General features: G+C 41.6%; 1 protein-coding gene across 2 annotated transcripts in view; it reads right to left on the bottom strand.

Annotated features, from left to right (window-relative positions):
* Nucleotides 1-19,031, bottom strand: part of WDR33 (WD repeat domain 33) — a 126,178-nt gene that overhangs the window by 20,688 nt on the left and 86,459 nt on the right. For both annotated transcript variants that reach the window (XM_089665541.1, XM_089665545.1), the window contains exons 9-16: nt 16,179-16,333; nt 15,886-15,964; nt 15,692-15,802; nt 14,771-14,865; nt 13,943-14,029; nt 13,728-13,867; nt 10,658-10,810; nt 5,389-7,254 (exon numbers count right to left, since the gene is read on the bottom strand). In XM_089665541.1, the coding sequence (XP_089521667.1) occupies nt 5,389-7,254; nt 10,658-10,810; nt 13,728-13,867; nt 13,943-14,029; nt 14,771-14,865; nt 15,692-15,802; nt 15,886-15,964; nt 16,179-16,333 (2,686 nt within the window). The remainder of the gene's footprint in view (nt 1-5,388; nt 7,255-10,657; nt 10,811-13,727; nt 13,868-13,942; nt 14,030-14,770; nt 14,866-15,691; nt 15,803-15,885; nt 15,965-16,178; nt 16,334-19,031) is intronic.

Here is a 19,031-nt window from a genome sequence, read left to right as displayed (position 1 = left end):
GGTGGAACTCCCCCACCCAAACCTGGCCACGCCCCCATCAAACCCTAGGACCACCCCTTTAGAGAACAGGAATGCAAGTAAAATTTGGGAGGGGCTATAAAAGTAAATGTATGGAATTAACACCGCCCCCCCCCCCACATTAGTAAGAATAGCGAGTAACACTGCCCCCCCCCACATTAGCAAGAAAAGCGAGAAAAATTGTATCGCCGCTCCTTACCTGATGCTGACGATCCGCGCTATGGTAGGATCGACGAGCAGAGGGCGTGATGACGTCAGCGCGCACCGCCGGGTGTACTAAGATACACCTTTCCTATGGGGGTGGCCGCGCGCCCCCGATGTTTACACGCTGGCGGTAGAGGGGGGGGGGTGAAGCGTGCATGTCCCCGCTCACCGGCTGTGAGCAGCGGCAGTGACAGGTGCCGGGCACGCGCAAGCATGACATAAACAAGCCGCGTCCGGCACCTGTCACTTTCGCTGCTCTGCATAGCTTGTCAGCTCTGCAGAGGCAGTCGGTGAGCGGGGACAAGAAGAAAAAGGTGGCGGAACGCAGTACCGCCGCGTTCCGGCAGAAAGAAAGCCCTGGTCAAAAGTATTGGGACACCTGTCATTACATGCACATGAACTTTAATGGCATCCCAGTCTTAGTCTATAGGGATCAATATTGAGTTGGTCCACTCTTTGCCGCTATAACAGCTTCAACTATTCTGGGAAGGCTGTCCACAAGGTTTAGGAGTGTGTATGGGAATGTTTGACCATTCTATTCTGTGCTCTGTTGGGTTGATGTCAGGAGTCTGTGCAGGCCAGTCAAGTTCCTCCACCACAAATTCGCTCATCCATGTCTTTATGGACCTTGCTTTGTGCACTGGTGCTCAGTCATGTTGGAACAGAAAGGGACTATCCCCAAACTGTTCCCATAAAGTTGGGAGCATGAAATTGTCCAAAATGTCATGGTATGCTGACACCTTAAGATTTCCCTTCACTGGAACTAAAAGGGCCAAGCCCAACCCCTGAAAAACAACCCCACATCATAATCCCCCCCGCCACCAAACTTTATATTTGGCACAATGCAGTCAGGCAAGTACCGTTCTCCTGGCGAACTGCCAAACCCAGACACATCCATCGGATTGCCAGACAGGGAAGCGTGATTCGTCACTCCAGAGAACACATCTTCACTGCTCTGGAGTCCAGTAAAGGCGTGCTTTACACCACTACTGCATTCAATGTTTTGCATTACACTTGGTGATGTAAGGCTTGGATGCAGCTGCTCGGCCATGGAAATCCATTCCATGAAGCTCTCTACGCACTGATGTGGTGCTAATCTGAAGGAACACGAAGTTTGGAGGTCTTTAGCTATTGACTCTGTAGATAGTTGGAGACTTCTCCACACTGTGTGCTTCAGCATGCGCTGAGACCACTCTGTCATTTTATGTGGCCTACCACTTCGTGGCCGAGTTGCTGTTGTTCCCAGTTGCTTCAACTTTGTTATAATGCCACCAACAGTTGACTGTGAAATACTTAATAGCAAGGAAATTTCACAGATGGACTTATTGCACAAGTGGGAACCTATCACGGTACCATGCTTGAATTCACTGAGGTCCTGAGAGCGACCCATTCTTTCACAAATGTTTGTAGAAGCATTCTGCAAGTCTAGGTGCTTGATTTTATACACCTGTGGCCATGGAGGTGATTGGAACACCTGAATCCAATAATTTTGAGGGGTGTCCCAATACTTTTGGCAATAGAATGTAGGTTTAAAGTGGTTGTAAAGGTAGAAAGGTAAAACCTTCTGTGTGCAGCTATACTTCCCCAGGTCCCCTTATAGTTACCTAAGCCCGATCTCGATCTAGTGCTGTGTCCGAGAGTAGCAGTTCTCTCCACTTTTTCTCTACCCATACACTCAGAGAGAGCTGCAGGAGCCATTGGCTCCCCCTGCTGTCAATACCAGCCTGGTCAGTGTACAAACCATCAAATGAGAGGACTTAAGTGTCAAGACATTGACGTCTAAGACAGAGTAGTGGAGGACTAGTAGTCTGTGTCATCCAGCATAAGGACCAGGCCAGTTTCTGAAACACCAAGATGATGTCCAACAGAGTCCAACTCAGAGATCCTGCAATGAGGAGAGGGGCCTGACTGTTCTGGGAAACCAGACTGAAAGCATGGGCATTGGTTCACCCCAGCAAGTGTGATCCTCTCGGGATCAAGGGTAGAAACCACCCTATTCACCTAAAATGACTGATGGGACAGACCAGGGACATTAATCATAGAGGCCATCTGAATGTCTTGATGTAAGCACAGGCTCCCAGCAATGGAAGGGGAGGCTGAAAAGGACCAAGAGCAAACAAGAGAAGGACATATGCTGAAAGGTTGTTTTCTTAATACTCTATAGAACCCTGGTGGGGAAGAAGGGGGAAATTCCCTGACACATAAACGTGTCCAATTACATTATTAGATATTATTTTAGTGAGGGTTTATGTTGAATGGCTGCGTCCGTTGGTGCCCAATAGTTACTAACAATAGACACTTTTGAGGCCTTCAAAAGGGTTCTGGTTGCAGCAGTCCTATAAACCGACGCCTTTATAGAAGGTCTCTTAAGCATTCCACAATGGAGTGCCGAGAAACAGCACCAGGGTATACACAAGTTCCAGCACTGTAAGAGATAGCAGTTGTTTCTGAATGATATAAAAGGCCATGTAGATCAGGAAGTCCCTCTGGAGATGAGGGATGCTGAAGGGTACCAGATACCATAGGGGATTCAATAATACCCAGGATAAAGAATTCTCCTGAAAAGGGAGTGGAAGTCCAGAAAGGTTACACCTCCAGATGCTGAGTCACCACTTTGACAGGGACATAAGGGATCTAGGTTGTTGGGAAATGCAAGATGGGTAGATGTAAACACCAAAATGCCAGGAAGACATTTAAAAGGTCTTTGCAGCTGTAGGAGATCTACAACACCCAAGACCTGAAAGCAGGCCTATCCTCAAAATGCAGGGTAATGAGCAATGCATCAATAAAGTTTGAAACATCACTCTGTAAATCTGAACAAACAGCAGGATACTGTGGTACCTCCTCAGAGATAGACAGTTGGAACTCTAAATTTGATTCAGAGGTAGTAACAGGCCACAGATTCAACCTGATTCAAGGGCTCAGAAAGGTCAGGAGACAGACTTTGCAAGGGATAGTACCAGAGTATACTTAGAGCCTCTGGGGACAAAATGCACAAATAGCAAGGAAGTCATGAGTGGACAAGAGGCCCCTGTATACCTTGGCCTCACCTGATAGAGCTGAGGAACACTCTGATGACTATGACCCTATAGCAGCATGGTTCCCAGGTTCTAAACTACAGGCCTTGGTTTTGTACTGGGTAAAAAAAATCCTATATTCCACTAGGGACATATGGGTTAAGGTTATGCATGACAGAGTGGCTATCTTCTATGTTGCTTCCACACAGTGATAACTAGGTCCAATTTGCGGAGCGGTCTCTGGTACTTATAAATTCGGGCAACTGGTGCAGATGTAAGGGGGGGGCATAAAGAGACGGGAGACACACATGGTGCTTCAGGAGCAGGAACAGCAGCAGAATGGCAGAAAAGAGTGTGAAGCATGTGCCACATTCCACCCAGTGGATGACCACAGAATTTGGTTCCTCAGCCTTAATCCTTACCATGGTAAAACCAGCAGTGGTAGAAAATATGAAAAGGTGCCCAGCAGTGTAAACAGCGAGGTAGCGTCAGACCAGCCTTACTCACCAAATTCTCAGAGACAGGGTCATGACCTAGGGCTGTGCCATGGTTCCAGAGCTGGAAAGTGTTCCATGACTAACACAGTACACATAGGTCTGGAAATTGCAAAGTGCCCACAGGTCCCATTTCAAATTAGCCATACATGACCAGTTCAGGGCGGTCCAGGTATGGCCTACAAAATTAGCAGGAAGGAAATGTCAATCCAGATAGTTGCTATATAGTTTGCAGCTAAAGCTGCAATGTAGAAAGGAATATTTATTGAGTCCATGGAGCAAAGAAGGAGTTATACTGTGCCTGGCTTTGTATATTTACCAGTATCCCAACCTCCTGTAGGTGGCAGTATATTGTGTTTTGTTCTGAATTCATGTGTCCCTCAACTAATGAGAAAAAAAATATTTTTTTTTGGAAATAAGGACTTAACCTGGTGTATTAGCTTTGTCAATTAAACTTTATGAGGATTTATTTACTAAGGTGAGAAAAGGGCTAGGACATGCAGTAACCCACACAAACCACATATCAGGTGAATGCTGTTCACTGTAGTCAGGGCAAGTAACTGTGTTTTACTGCACTCCTCATACTATGCGTTGCCGTTTTTAAGCAAAGAGTAACATTCTTCTGTTGCTAGCAAGACAACAATGCCCTAAAATATACTTAGGTGATAGGACAATAAAAAAATATCTATCTGAAATAAGAGGCTTTTCATAGTACAGATTTCACTTGATGCAAAAATGTAAAATTTATTGTTACTGAAAATGCATTACCTTTTTCTTTTATAAATAGCCATATAAATATTTTTTACTCAACATTGACAACATACATTGTAAGGTTCAGCAGATTCCCCTGCAGCAAAAGTAACTGAATAGAGCAAGGTACGAAACTTTAAAGCATTTGACAACGGTGTTCAAACTGTTTTGCAGATGCAAAGTTAAAATACAGTAAGAGGCACTTTAGTATGGAAATACTGGAATGGAATACTGTGCCTTCTACATTCAATTTGTAGAGTCAGGCTTTTTTATGCAGAATACTAAATTGGTAACATGTTACTAAAATTGTAACTGGAATCCATTAAACTGCTCCTAAAGGGACTTGACAGACTGTATATGCACATTTTTGTAATTTCTTTCCCATTACGTTTACTGTTATAATTAAAGGGTAAGTGAAAATATAAGTTAAAGCCTCTATCCTACCCCACCTTGCCCTCCTAATCAATTTTTTTAAATCATATTACAGAGCTCAGATTCAGACAAATGATCCCCTAATTGCCCAGGCTGTTCACAGTTTGAAAGTGGTTCTGAGTTGTGTCACCCTGTTCTTCCTCAAGTCCATTTTCAGCTCAGCAAGCATATGCTTGGTGTGACTAACAGCTGCCCTGTATCTGGCTTGACAAATGTGCCCTGGTCTGCTATTTGCATTCTGCAATACATACTGAGTGAAATACAAAGTCAAGGAAGAACAGGGCACCAATAGTTGGAAATGCTGCCTGGTCTTTGCCACACTGTGTAACAAGAATATCAGCCCTGTATTATCATTCAAAAATATGATGAGGAGAGTGGCAGGATGCGACGGGACTTTAATTTACAAATTCAGCTACCCTTTAATACTGACGTCTCCTAGCAAAATATTTCCTGTCAGTATTAAAGGCAGTTACCTGGTTGAAAGGCCTAGGACCATCTCCAAGTAAAGAGGCTTTCTGTGGTTGGGGGTGGGAAGACCTCGGTGGGTTCTGTTGGGAACTTCCTGGCTGTCCTTGGGGCACTGATTGTCCACGAGTTTCTTGAGGTAGTCCTAAATTTGTCCCTCTGCTTTGAGGACCTCTAATTTCATGAGGGCCACTAATATCTGGAGGTCCTCTAACCTCTTGAAGATTACGTATATCCTGAGGACCCCTCATATCTTGAGGACTTCGCAGGTCTTGAGACACATGCATATCAGATGATCCCCTTGAGTCTGGTGTACCCCTCATATGTTGGGGGCCGCGCAAGTCATGAGATCCTCTAATGTCACTTGATCTTCTCATATCCTGAGGTCCTCGCATCTCTGGTGGAACCCTCATATCCTGCTGACCACGCATTTCTGGTGGCCCTCTCAGATCATGAGGTCCTCGCATATCAGAAGGGCCCCTCATATCATGTGGCCCTCTCATATCTTGTGGGCCACGCACATCAGGACCACGCATTTCAGGACCTGCCCTCATATCCTGTGGACCACGCATTTCAGGACCACCCCTCATATCTTGTGGGCCACGCAATTCAGGACCCCCCCTCATATCTTGTGGGCCACCTCTCATATCCTGTGGCCCACGTATTTCTGGTGGTCCTCTTATGTCAGGAGGACCTCGCATATCCTGGGGTCCACGCATTTCAGGAGGGCCGCGCATATCAGGTGGACCTCGCATCTCAGGGGGACCACGCATATCCTGAGGTCCACGCATCTCAGGGGGACCACGTATATCCTGAGGCCCTCGCATGTCAGGTGGACCTCGCATCTCTGGAGGTCCCCGCATGTCTGGAGGACCTCGCATATCCTGGGGACCACGTATATCAGGGGGAGCTTGAATATCCTGGGGTCCATGAATATCTTGGGGACCACGCATGTCTGGAGGTCCTCGCATATCTGGGGGGCCACGAATGTCATAAGGGCCTCGCATATCAATAGAGTTACGCATATCAGGTGGCCCTCTCATGTCCTGAGGACCTCGCATGTCTGGTGGCCCCCTTATATCCTGAGAGCCACGCATATCTGGCGGTCCTCGCAAGTCTGGGGGACCCCTGATATCCTGAGGTCCATGCATATCTGGAGCCACTCTCATATCCTGAGGAGGACCTCTCATGTCAGAAAGGCCTCTCCTATCTTGTGCATGTACTTCAGGAGGTCCTCTCATATCTTGAGGTCCACGCATTTCTGTAGGGCCTCTCATATCCATTGGTCCATGTCCAATCAATGGTCCAGATGGACCTCTCAAGTCTTGTGCTGGATGTCCCAAAAGCATTCCTTGATTAGGCCCTTGATTATCTCGCAGTCCATGAGGGCCTTGGACTCCTCTAGGAGCCACCCCCATAAGTGGCCCCTGAGGACCTGGTGCACCTTGCATGCCATGATGAGGGGCCTGTACTCCTAGAGGACCTGGTGTCACTTGAGGACCCATATGACCTGGAGGCCCAGGAGTAGCTTGAGGACCCTGTGGTCCCATTGGTCCATGAGAAACAGGAAGTCTGGGCATTCCAGGATGCATTTCTTGAGGTCTTATATTCTGTGGTCCAGGAGCCATGAAACCCTGTGGACCTGCGGAAAGCTGAGGCCCTTGTGGTCTAAACTGTCCTTGAGGGCCAGGTGGCATGTTCATTGTCATCTGCTGGGGTGGAAGAGGTTGCTGGAAACTTATTGGAGGTTGAGTCTGTGGCCCAGGTGGAAAAGCAGAAGGAACCTGAGGAGGTACGCCCAAAGGAGAAGCAAGTCCCTGTGCCTGACCTGGAGCCTCTGCTTGCTTCTGGGCAATTCTTTCAATTTTCAGTTGCTGAAAAGAAAATAAATCCATGAATGTATTAACTTGCAACACTAATAAATTAAATAGAACACACTTACATCAGGACAATTCCACTAACTAAATGGACACAATTTAAATGGTATATATTGTAAAGATGGAAACCTTGGTGACAGTCTACTTTCGTTACGAGAAAAAAAATGATCCCCAGGTCAGCTATATACATTGAGAGGATAATAGCAAACATACTGAATTGCTGAAGAATCACAGTGCTCTTGCTAAAATATTTGTTTTAATAAGTAGGGGGCCTTGATTACACTGTTCAACAAATTTTTATTTTTTGCCAGTTTTGGAAACAAAAGGATCCATTTCTTAATGAATTTCACATTCGGAGTTCAAATATAACAATGAAATTTGTCAATTGGCTCTAGTTTTTCTGTAAACGGAAAGTTTTCTACTATAGGCGTAATGACTACATAATGCACAATAATTATATAGATAGATGTCTTTCCACAAATATAAAGCAAGTGATATTGACTACATAACAAAGCCTAAATGGCATAATATATTGCATAGGATTACCAAGAAAAATTATAGCCATAAGCTAAGTTGAATCATTTTTAATACTTAGGATTCTCACTAGTTTTGTCTTCAGTTTGTGTCGGTTTTGCTTCTCTTGGCTTTTCTCTTGTATTCGAGGAAAGGGCTATCTCTTACAACTGCACGTGACTACATGCTTCAGGTTCTTCCTCACTTGACTCAACCACGAAGGATTCTGGTGCTTTAGGAATTGGTAGCCCCTCTCCATGAGGAACTGGACGTATTGCCGATGGAATATTTGGATAGTGCACAGATAACTTTTTCTTCTTATTTAGCCCTTTTACAATTGGAGGCACCATACAAAAGTAACAATTACTAACATGATCTGTTGGCTCTCTCCAAATCATTGGCACAGCGAAAGGCATAGATGCCTTTTTTCCATTCAACCATTGCTACAGTGCCGTCCCACAAGAATTGCAGCATATATGTGGTGCCCAGCTCTTGTCCTGGTCTCCTATCTTGCAGCCAAAATACAAGTTGTAGGCTTTCTTAATCATTCCTGTTATCCTCCTTTTTTGTGAGATAAAAGTTATTTCACCGCAGATATAGCAGAAATTATCTGCTTTATTCACACAAGTTCGAGGCATTACTGAGTAGCCTATATAAGCATAAAACGAAATGTAAAGACGCTGTCGAACTACAATCAGCTACAGATACTGCAGCTTTTATGCAGTGAAGTGATGCAATTAAAGGCTAATATTGCATCATCTCAGTATACATGCAATTTTCTATTGGTCACCAGTATCAATTGCGCAATATGCAGCTGAAGTTGCATCATAATTTTGAATGGCTTACGTCATTAGATGGGTGAATATATCATGGAAACTAGAGCCAATCAATATTTTTTAGGGTCATTTTCGTTTTCAGCACCCCAAAATTATGTAAGATTAGCTAATTTTATGCCCAAAACTTTTTACCTGTTGAACAGTGTTATCATCACACCTTACCTCAACTATCACCACATAAATCAGTCCCTTGCTCTCACACTCCCTGATGAGTTATAGAAGAAACACTGTACCCTGGATAATTGTCTTAGGACAAGCAGCAGATATTCATAAAAGATAGCAATACCTGTAAAACAGATTTGACCTCCTGTTCTGTTTTAATGTGCTACAAGCAGTGAGTCAATTAAAAGAGCACCGAGAAAGAGAATCAGGGAAACATTATCTACAAACTGAGTGGTGTCGCATGGAAATAAACTATAGAAAATCACAGTTGCCAGAAGACTTAAGTGGAAAGGGTAATTTTTACTATCATCATTGGAAAACAAACATACTGTGTAGAAATTGAAAGGTTTCCCTTAGCATCAGAAAGAATAAGACTAACACGAATGCTCTGTCCTTGAGCAAAGATGAAGACTCCTATGAAAACTAGCCCTCCAGTTCAGAAATGTCTGAAAAAGACATGGTAAAGCAAACAGTGAAGCAAACCAAAAAAAATCCTACCAACTAGAATTACTAGGACTTTAAAAGGTACCACACCAGAAATTAAATAGAAAACCACATATATTTTTATTGTACAAAACTTTACATTTAAAAAAAAACAAAAAACGTGTATTTTAAAGTTTTGTACAATAAACATGTACAGTATGTGTTTTATATATAATTGTGGTGTGGTACCTTTAAAGTCCTAGAAGTTCTAGTTGATAGGGTCTTTTTTGGTTTGCTGCACTGTCTTATTTAAAAGGATGTGGTAGCAGTAAAACTATTTGGACGTTGAGCCTGCCTTGTGCAGCCTCCTTACCATTTTTTTCATACAGTGTTTGCATGGTACAGCAAACAGCTCTTTCTTAAGGGCTGAAAAAGGTAGGAATCTGCAACAAAGTTTGCTAAAATCCCTGCAAACTATACAGATGATGTGGATAGGATTGTATTTGTTCATAAAAATGTTTCTTATGACCAAATATGTATGACTGATAAATTACACACATATACTCAAGTAATTCTCTTTAAAGCCTAGCCCCAGGCAAAACAAATGATCCTTGCAGTGGGACTGTGCTTGTAATTGCTGGTTTTTGTCTAGACTAGTAAAAAAAATTTTCTTATCTCCTCCTCCCCGCAATTAGATTGTGCCCCACAGCTTCTTCTCCCTCAAGCTACAGCAGTCTAGGACCCTGACATCAAGACCAAAGTAGCATCCATAGCCATGCAAAGGACTTGATAACGCCAAGGGACAGACAACCATCAGAGTGTGGGGGAGTGCCAGGATCAGGTAAGCAGAACTGTTTATTCTCTCCCCTAGACAAAATGAGCTATTAATCCCTGAAGTGCAGGCACAGCCCTGCTGCAGGGGATAATTTTTTAGTTGCCCAGAGTTGGACTTGTGTTTCATTGTTTTGGTTGGAGCAGTTAACTAAATAGGAGGTACACTGCATATGTGGAAAATTTGACATTTGTAAGAGATACATCTACAGAAATATTTTTGTGCCCACTCATCAAGTATATAAGCAAAGAAGATTCATATCCTATACAGGAAAGAGCTGTGCAATTAGTTTTTAACTATATAAATAGGATTTTCTCAGAAGTAACAAGAAAGCACAAACACATCTAAAGCAAACACCTTCTGTTGTATTGTCCATAATCTTATTGACTAATATAATAAGTTGAATTGTAATAACTGGCACATGGGAAGCACATGATAGCTGGGACTTGGTCACATTCTCATATGGTTGAGGTGCGTAAAGATTGGCCTGCCCAGTATGTATGTACAGCCAACAAGTCAAGACTAGCAAGTGCTCACATTTACACAGTTATATTCACACTGTGCTCAGTTTAGCAAGTGATTCAGCGAACTAGGTCATATTTATAAAAAGAAAAAAAACAAAAAACAAACATACTTCCAACAACTGGGGGTTAGTATACTGTAGTGCTGCCATTTCCTGCTCAATCTCAGCCTGGTTCTTTTTCTTCTCATCAGGTTTCACCTCTTCTTTCCGCTCAGGAACAACGTCTGAAGATGGCATAAGAGGTACTTTATTCTGCAACCATGCCTATGTAAAAAAGAGACAAACTGGTCATTGCTGGTTATAAGGTGACCTGATAAATATAATGCTATTGAATGTAAATTGTGATAGGGCAAGATCTTCACATCAGAGCCTCCACCTACACCTCACAACTACCACTGAATCTCCATTTTGTTTGCTGCTTGACTGATGTAAATCCATTGGGTAGAAAACCCTCTTAATGGCCCCCTTAATTGGGCAGAACTGAAAGTTCTCTTCTCAAAAGTCGCATAAAGATATTGGCTCCTGCTGCTATCAATCACAGCTAGTGAAGAGGGTGTATGGGCAGGGCCAGGCCAAGCTCTGTTTATCAACGGATAGACAGAGCGCAGCTTGGGACTGAACCCGCATGAGTGGTCCCATAGACAGCGGCTTGCTAGGGGGACACTCAGCAGGGGCGGGAGGGGGGTAGCCAGGAGCACCGAAAGGGGACCCAAAAAGAGCAGGATTGGGGCTGCTCTGAGCAAAACCATTGCACAGAGCAGGCAAGTATACCATGTTTGTTATTTTAAAAACAGAAAAAGTTTCCCTTTACAATCACTTTTTAAAACATCGCAGCCTTGCTATTCAAGCAGTTGAACAGACCGAATCCAGAAGGAAGACTGGGAGAAGAGAGAAGTTCCTGTGACAAACAGGAATGCTGACAGTGCAGCTCTGGAAGGCATCATTTGACAGGTAAGTCTGCCATAATTAAAGTAAAAACAATTGGGCGAAACTCCTCATAATGGCTACCTCAGTTGAGCAGAACTTATCTGCCCAAATTCAAATTATTCAAATGTACGTTTTGGTTTATCTGTGCTTATAAACCCCAATTCCAAAAAAGCTGGGACACTGTGTAAAATCTACATTAAAAGCAGAATGCAATGATTTGCAAATATCATAAAGCTATATTTTATTCACAATTGAAAATAGAAACCATATCAAATGTTTAAACTGAGAAAATGTACGATTTGAAGAAAAAAATAAGGCAATTTTGAAATTGATGTCAGCAACATGTCTCAAAAAGTTGGGACAGAGCCATATTTACCACAGTGTAGCATCCCCTCTTCTTTTAACAATCTATAAATGTCTGGGAACTGAGGAGACCAGTTGGTGTTTTGGGAGAGGAATGTTGTCCCATTTTTTACGGATATAGGATTCTAACTGCTCAACAGTCCTGGGTGGTTCTTTGTCATATTCTTCATTTCAAGATGTGCCAAATATTTTGGCACGCCCCTGACAACATCAAGCCATGCGGTCGCTGGCCAGAATGATTGCTACATTGTATCAAGATTGCTGCAGCCCCGGGATTGTTTTGAGGGCTATTTGGCTTTCCTCAATTGTAAGTGCAATAGATACTTTATAAATATTTCTTATATAAGGACATACTGCACCATTAGCTTTTGTAACTTGCATGACCTTACTGGTGGGAAGCAAGGCTGGAGTGGAACAGCTCCGGTAAGCACTCCTACTCACCTTTGTTGACACTAGGAATTTTGAGGTGTCACTTCTTCCTCTGGTCTCATTGGATGAGTGGGTCCTTTTTCTACCTTTGATGTTTGAAGCACTTTATATTGTGGACTTGAGCATGGTCATTTATGGTGGACCTTTTTTTTTTTTATCACATTTTTTATCACAGAGTTTGGTTTAGTGCTGCACTTTCTATACTATATATTTTGAGGTTTTTGTATCTTTTACCTGTGCCAGCTGCTTTTTATTTTTATTTTTCAATCCTAGAGCAGACATTTATTTGGTTATAATGTGATTTAGCATTGTCCTGCTGAAATATGCAAGGCCTTCCCTGAAAAAGACGTCATCTGGATGGAAATATATGCTGCTCTAAAACCTGGATATATCTTTCAGTAGTGATGGTGTCTTTCCAGATGTTCAAGCTGCCCATTCCACATACACTAATGCGCCTCCATACCACCAGAGATACAGCCTTTTGAACTAAGCGCTAATAACAAGCTGGAAGGTCCCTCTCCTCTTTAGTCCAGAGGATTCGGCACCAATGGCTGCCAAAAAATGTCAAATTTTGATTCGTGTGACCACAGAACAGTTTTCCACTTTGCAACAGACCATTTTAAATGTGCTTTGGCCCTGAGAAGACAGTGGCATTTCTGGATCATGTTTAGATATGGCTTCTTTTCCCAATGGAGCTTTACCTTGCATTTTTGATGGCACAGCGAACTGTATTCATAGTCAGTGATATGTGGAAGTATTCCTGAGCCCATGCAGTGATGTCTATCACAGAATCATGGCTGTATTTAATGCAGTGCTGTCTGAGGGCCCAAAGATCACAGGAATCCAATTTTGCATTTTGGCCCTTTCTCTTGTGCACAGAAATATCTCCAAATTCTCAAAATCTTTTGATTATATTATGTACTGCAGATGATGATATATTTAAAGCCTTTGCAATTTTATATTGAGAAACATTATTCTGAAATTGTTCAAACATTTTTAGACGCAGCTTTTCACAGATTGGTGAACCTCTTCTCATCTTTTTATACCCAATCATGTTATGGAGCTGTTGCAAATTAACATAATTAGTTGCAAAATGTTCTTCTAGCTCTTCCTTGTTAGTACCACTTACTTTGCCAGCTTTTTGTTGCCCTGTCCCAACTTTTCTGGGAAGTGTTGCTGCCATCAATTTAAAAAATATTTTTATAAATTGTATATTTTCTCAGTTTCAACATTTGATTGGTTTTCTGTTTTCTATTGTGGATTAAATATGGGTTTATGAGATTTGTTTTATTATGTTTTTATGTAGATTTTACAAAGTGAAAACTTAAAAGTGGTCCTAAAAGGCACAAGGTTTTTTACCTTCATTCTATGCATGAAGTTAAAAACCTTTGTGCAGCAGCTCCCCCAGCCCCCCCTAATACTCAACTTTCTAAAAATGTTATAAAAATTATTTTGTACTAACTTGTTGAAACTGAGCAGGGATGGGCTTTGCATATGGAACCTTCTTCTGTGGAACTTTCTTCTGGTCTTTCTGCATCAATTCATCCATTCCCCAGTCCAAACCAGGTATGGTCATCTCCACTGCACTTGCCTCTTCTTTCCCTAAAAACACATAAAGGCATGTTACACACAGTATCCAACACAGATGAGAAAACAACAACTCTTATATTTCCTTACCCATCTGTTCTTGTTCCATTGCTATTTTCAGTTGCTCTGGAATACCCATTCCGGGAATAATTGCAAGATTGTTTGGCTCAACATCATCTGAAGAGGAAGATATCACATTATATTTATTAGTGTTGTACAAGTTGTACTGTATACTCCTGCTCTTAATATAAGAAAAGGAAAACAAAGAAAGATTACAATACAAACTCATATATCTGAAGATAGACACAGCTGTATGTTGGCTGCACCAACTAATTTTAACCACTCCCAATTAGATTGTAAGCTCCACGAGCAGTGCCCTCCTATTCCTTCTGTACTGAAATGTATTGTAAAGCGCTGTGCAAACTGTTGGCGCTATATAAATCCTGTATAATAATAATAATATCCATGGTTACTTTGTGTTTAGCATGCAGTTGAGAAGGTTTACAAAGTAAAAAACAAATATTGAACAATTTCTGCCAATTATTTAGAAAATACTCAAAGTTTCCTAAATATTTACTATACTAACTACAAAAAAAGAAATAGCTAATTATAAAATCTATATTCTGAAAAGTCCACACAGATTTAAAAAAAAAAAACATTCACAAAGAGCAGAAATTGCCCTTTTCACAGCCTAAGCTAGTCTTTAAATGTCTTTTCTAGAATTTGGGAACACATGGTTCAAAGAGGGTGACCGGAATCTGTTTGCCAGCATTGTGTGTCTCCAGCCACATTAATAAAATACAAAAACACAGGGTCAAAAAATATTAATATTGTAGGTAGTGCAGTCACCTAACACTAAACACAGATACCAAGTAACATTGCAAAAGACAAAAAATACTGGGGACTGGAGATAGTTACCATATTCCACACCATCCTCTGACATGCCAGGGAGAAGGTTCAGATTGTAACGGTCTCTCATTTTGTCCCCAGGACGATTTCTAGTCCAGAATTTGCTAGACAAAAATTTAAGATAAGCATCATTCACATTAACCATTGACCTTCTTTCAAGTAGGTGAAGTATAACTTAATGTGGTATGCACACCCCCTATGAATATGTGCTATTGCATGAAACGAGTCAGCGAGGAGCTACAGCATCAGGACACCATGCCGCCGGCACCACGTTGGTCCTGGTGGCCATCTTGGAATACCACTACTAGTCAGTGTGATTTGTTTACTTCAGTTTGGTTGCTATAAATTACCCCCTTTTTAAACGATATCACGCTATTGGCCTCCTCTTTTTGGGGCTCCTTGGGAGCTTTAACCATCCACAGAGCGGGAGCATCAATACTGGCAGCAGATGTCGGAGAGTGAGGGATACCAGGCCTGACCAGACCCTGAAGGGATCTCCAGTTCTCTGAGATTGATATCTCTAAATGCACAGATTGATTACGTATCTGGTGAGTGTGCAATCTTTATACCTTGGGATTCATCACTGTCCTATTTGGATCAGATTACTGGATCCTGAAGATCCTCATGATCTCCCACGCACCTTAAAGTTGGACTTTCATCTGGCACTTTGCACATTATTAGTCACTGCATAGTGACACATTAGAGCACTGTTCTATCACTTTATTTATTGATGTGCTTTATTATGTTTTATTCATCATATAGCTGGTTTATTTGAGGTGTTTACATGCATTAATGACACGTTTCTCATGCTATTTTTAAGTTATTTATTCATTGGATTTTGATATTTTCGGGTTCCACCCATTTTAACATAATTTTACCTGGTTATTTTAGCACTACACCCTGCTGTTTATTATAACTTAAGAAGCATACCTGGTGTGATCATTGGATCCAGAGCACAGAATATGTCCAAGAGGGTGCCAAGCAAGACTCCATATCATTCCTTCATGAGCTATCTCCATACCACCCACTTCTTTCTCCACCCTAAGATAAAGGAGCAACATATATGTCAGTGCACTGAGAAATCCAGGGTGACCCACTATTAGGTACACACAAGAACTACATACCCAACATGCCAGAACAAAAGAGAACCATCAGAGCCACCACTGGCAAAAAGACCTTCATGTACTGGATGCCAGGCCACAGCTAAAAGAGGTTTAAGAGTTAACATCAGTTCATGGTTCTTTAGTCAAGAAAAAAAAAAGCACCTGCTACAACCAACCAGATTCCATCAGATGTAGTGATCTGATGTCAGTACATTCTTTTTGGCGTTTGTATGTCACTGCACTTTGCTTCTTGCATGGTTTATTGACTAAGAATGTGGGTTTACTTGTAAAAATTAGAAAAAGGATAGACTGACCTGTAGCTTCTTTTTTGTGGCCTCTGAACACTTGCAGTTCTTCACGAAGATTGCGAATATCAAACAGTTTGCAAAGATGATCACGCGATGCTGTAAGTAACCAGTTTCCATTCAAATTCCACTTAACCTCCATTACAGTATTCTTGTGAGCATGTCTATTTGGGATAGAATGGAACATGTAAAATGTTTCTCAGTGATCAATTTATAAATGCACATGTAGATACCTGGTGCAGTACGAGAGCTGGAACCATTCAGTTTTAGTTTTCTACTCTTGGGGAATACGTATTTAAATGAATCTGACTAAATGTTACAAAAGCCTTACTGTAAGTCTGGTCCAAATTTTATTTTTTTTCAAATTTCATAATTTATGCCCAAGGTAGTAAACATTGTCCACTTGACCACCAGAAGATTTACCCCCTTCCTGACCAGGCCAATTTTTCCTTTTTGGCACTGCGTTACTTTAACTGACAATTGTGCAGTCATGAAATGCTGTACACAAATTAAATTTATATCATTTTTTCACACAAACACATTGTGGGAACCAGTGACACATACAGTGAGCAGTGCTATAAATATACACTGTACTAATGACACTGGCTGGGAATGGGTTAAACATCTAGTGCGATCATAGGGTAAAGTAGAACTATAGGCAAAACTTTTTTTTTCATTTGATAGAGCAAGGGAGGCTTATAATCCCTGTCAATTTTTTTCACTATCTTTGTCCCATTGCAAAGATTTCCCTTTATCTCCTGTCTCATAGCCAAATGACTAATCACAGCACAGCCAAAGCGCCCTACCCGGAAGTGCCAGATCACATACTGAATACAGGATCTGTCACAGGAGAACTGCTCTGGCGCCGTGCTCCTATGGGAGGTGGTCAGCAATCTGTTAAGGAACAAAGAAACCAACTATAGTGTTGACATCAGAAATAAAATTACACAGTGCCTTGTGAAAATATTTACCCCTTGGTGTTATTCCAGTTTTGCTCCCTTACAACCTGGAATATTTTATGGGCTTTGCACAATTTTTTTTTATTTTGAGACACACAAGACAAAAAAAAAAAAAAAAAAAAAAAGTCAGTGTGCATAAGTATTCACTCCCTTTGCTATGAAACACCTAAATAAAATGTTGTCATACTAAGTGCATTCAAAGTGTCACATGATCTCTCAAGTAATCAGCATAAGTGTAATACACCTGTTCTGATGGAATCCTGAAACCGCAACACCACTAAGCAAGCAACAAGACCAAGGAGCTCTCCAAACCAGCCAGGGACAGAGTTGTGAAGAAGCATAGGTCAAGGTTGTGCTATGAAAAAATCCTACATTTTTAACATTCCGTGAAGCAACAATAAATATAATAAAACAAAATGGAAAGAATATGGCACAATTACAAACATGGCAAAAGATGATGTGTGGTACAAACTCAACACTACCCTTCACCCGGAGAATGCCATCCTCAGTGAAACATGATGGTGACGGCATCACGTATGGATGATTTTCATCAGCAGGGACTGGAAAATTGGTCAGGATTGAAGGTAAAGTGGAGGGTACTAACTAAAGGGCAATTCTTGAAGGAAATCTGTCTCCCTCTGCCAGAGATTAGAGACTGGGGCAATGGTTTACCTTCAGGCAGGACAATGACCCTTAACATACTGCTAAAGATACACAAGAGTGGTTTAAAGTAAAAACTAAATGTCTCCCTGGTTCACACAGTATTGACTTTGGGTGATGAATACGTATGCACATTCAAGATTTTTTGGTCCTTAGTGTTTGTGTTAAAAAATATTTTGCAATTTCAAAGTTGTAGGCATGTTCTGTACATCACAATGCTCCAAAAATCAATTTTAATTCCAGTTGTAATGTAACAAAGCAGAAAAAACACCAAGGGGGGGGGGGTTAAGGAAAAGGACAATGCACATTTGTCCCAGGATTTCAAAGATTTTCAGATGCACTGGTGTTGTGGGGAGGTGGAAAGGTACTCTGAAGGGAATGTGTTGATTCAGAAAGTGCTTGTTGTGCACCTGTTGGCTATGCATATAAATATATATATATATTTTTTAATTAATTCTTTATTTTGGACCACACAGGAGAATACATAGCATGACAGACTACAGCTGGTGTATCTGAATAAAGAGATTACTGGTGTATATTAATTATACAATCTGAATGGTACAATTTAAAACGCAAGAACAGCAAATTACAATAAATTACATTTTAGCATAATTAGTTCCACCACTGCCTTTAGCATTGAGCTGTTCTGCGCACACCTTGTTGTAGGATTATTTATTCTGTGCGGCATCCCACCTGTATGGCCATAACTATTTTCTAATTATATGGGAAGGATGGCCTTTGAGGGTTTTCCCCTCATACCAGCAAGCTAACTCTATTCAAAAAAATAAATAAATAAAAGAGAAGGGGAAGGGGGTGGGTGGCAGAAACCACAAGAGTAAGAGAGGAGGACAGGGTGAGTGGGAACAGAGGATGAGAAGAAAATGAGGGAGTGGGTTGGTAAGGTGGGGGGATTGGTAGTACAGGACAGGGTATTGGGGGTGCCCATATTGCAATGGTCATAATTCTAGAAGCTCACCCCTTAGTCCTTAATTCTCTATATGATTAAGTGTATGTAAAACCCAGTAAAACTAGGTTATGGAACAGCTGTTTTGTGTTTCTGTGATGCTGTTGAATCTGCTTTGCCTTTAGTTTGTTAGCTTTTGCACACCGTAATCTCATGGAGAAAGGTTTTACTTCCAGAGTGGGATACGTGCCCATGCTGCATTTATTAGGTGTGTGATTAGAATGATTAGGGATTTCTTATCACAGTGTTTGAGGATGGGGGTCATGTGAAGGAGAAGCA

The sequence above is a fragment of the Staurois parvus genome, unplaced genomic scaffold, assembly GCF_062004578.1.
Source record: "Staurois parvus isolate SC_StPar_1 unplaced genomic scaffold, SC_StPar_1.0 ptg000049l, whole genome shotgun sequence".
Taxonomy (NCBI): Eukaryota; Metazoa; Chordata; class Amphibia; order Anura; family Ranidae; genus Staurois; species Staurois parvus.
This window is presented reverse-complemented; position numbering and strand designations above follow the sequence as displayed.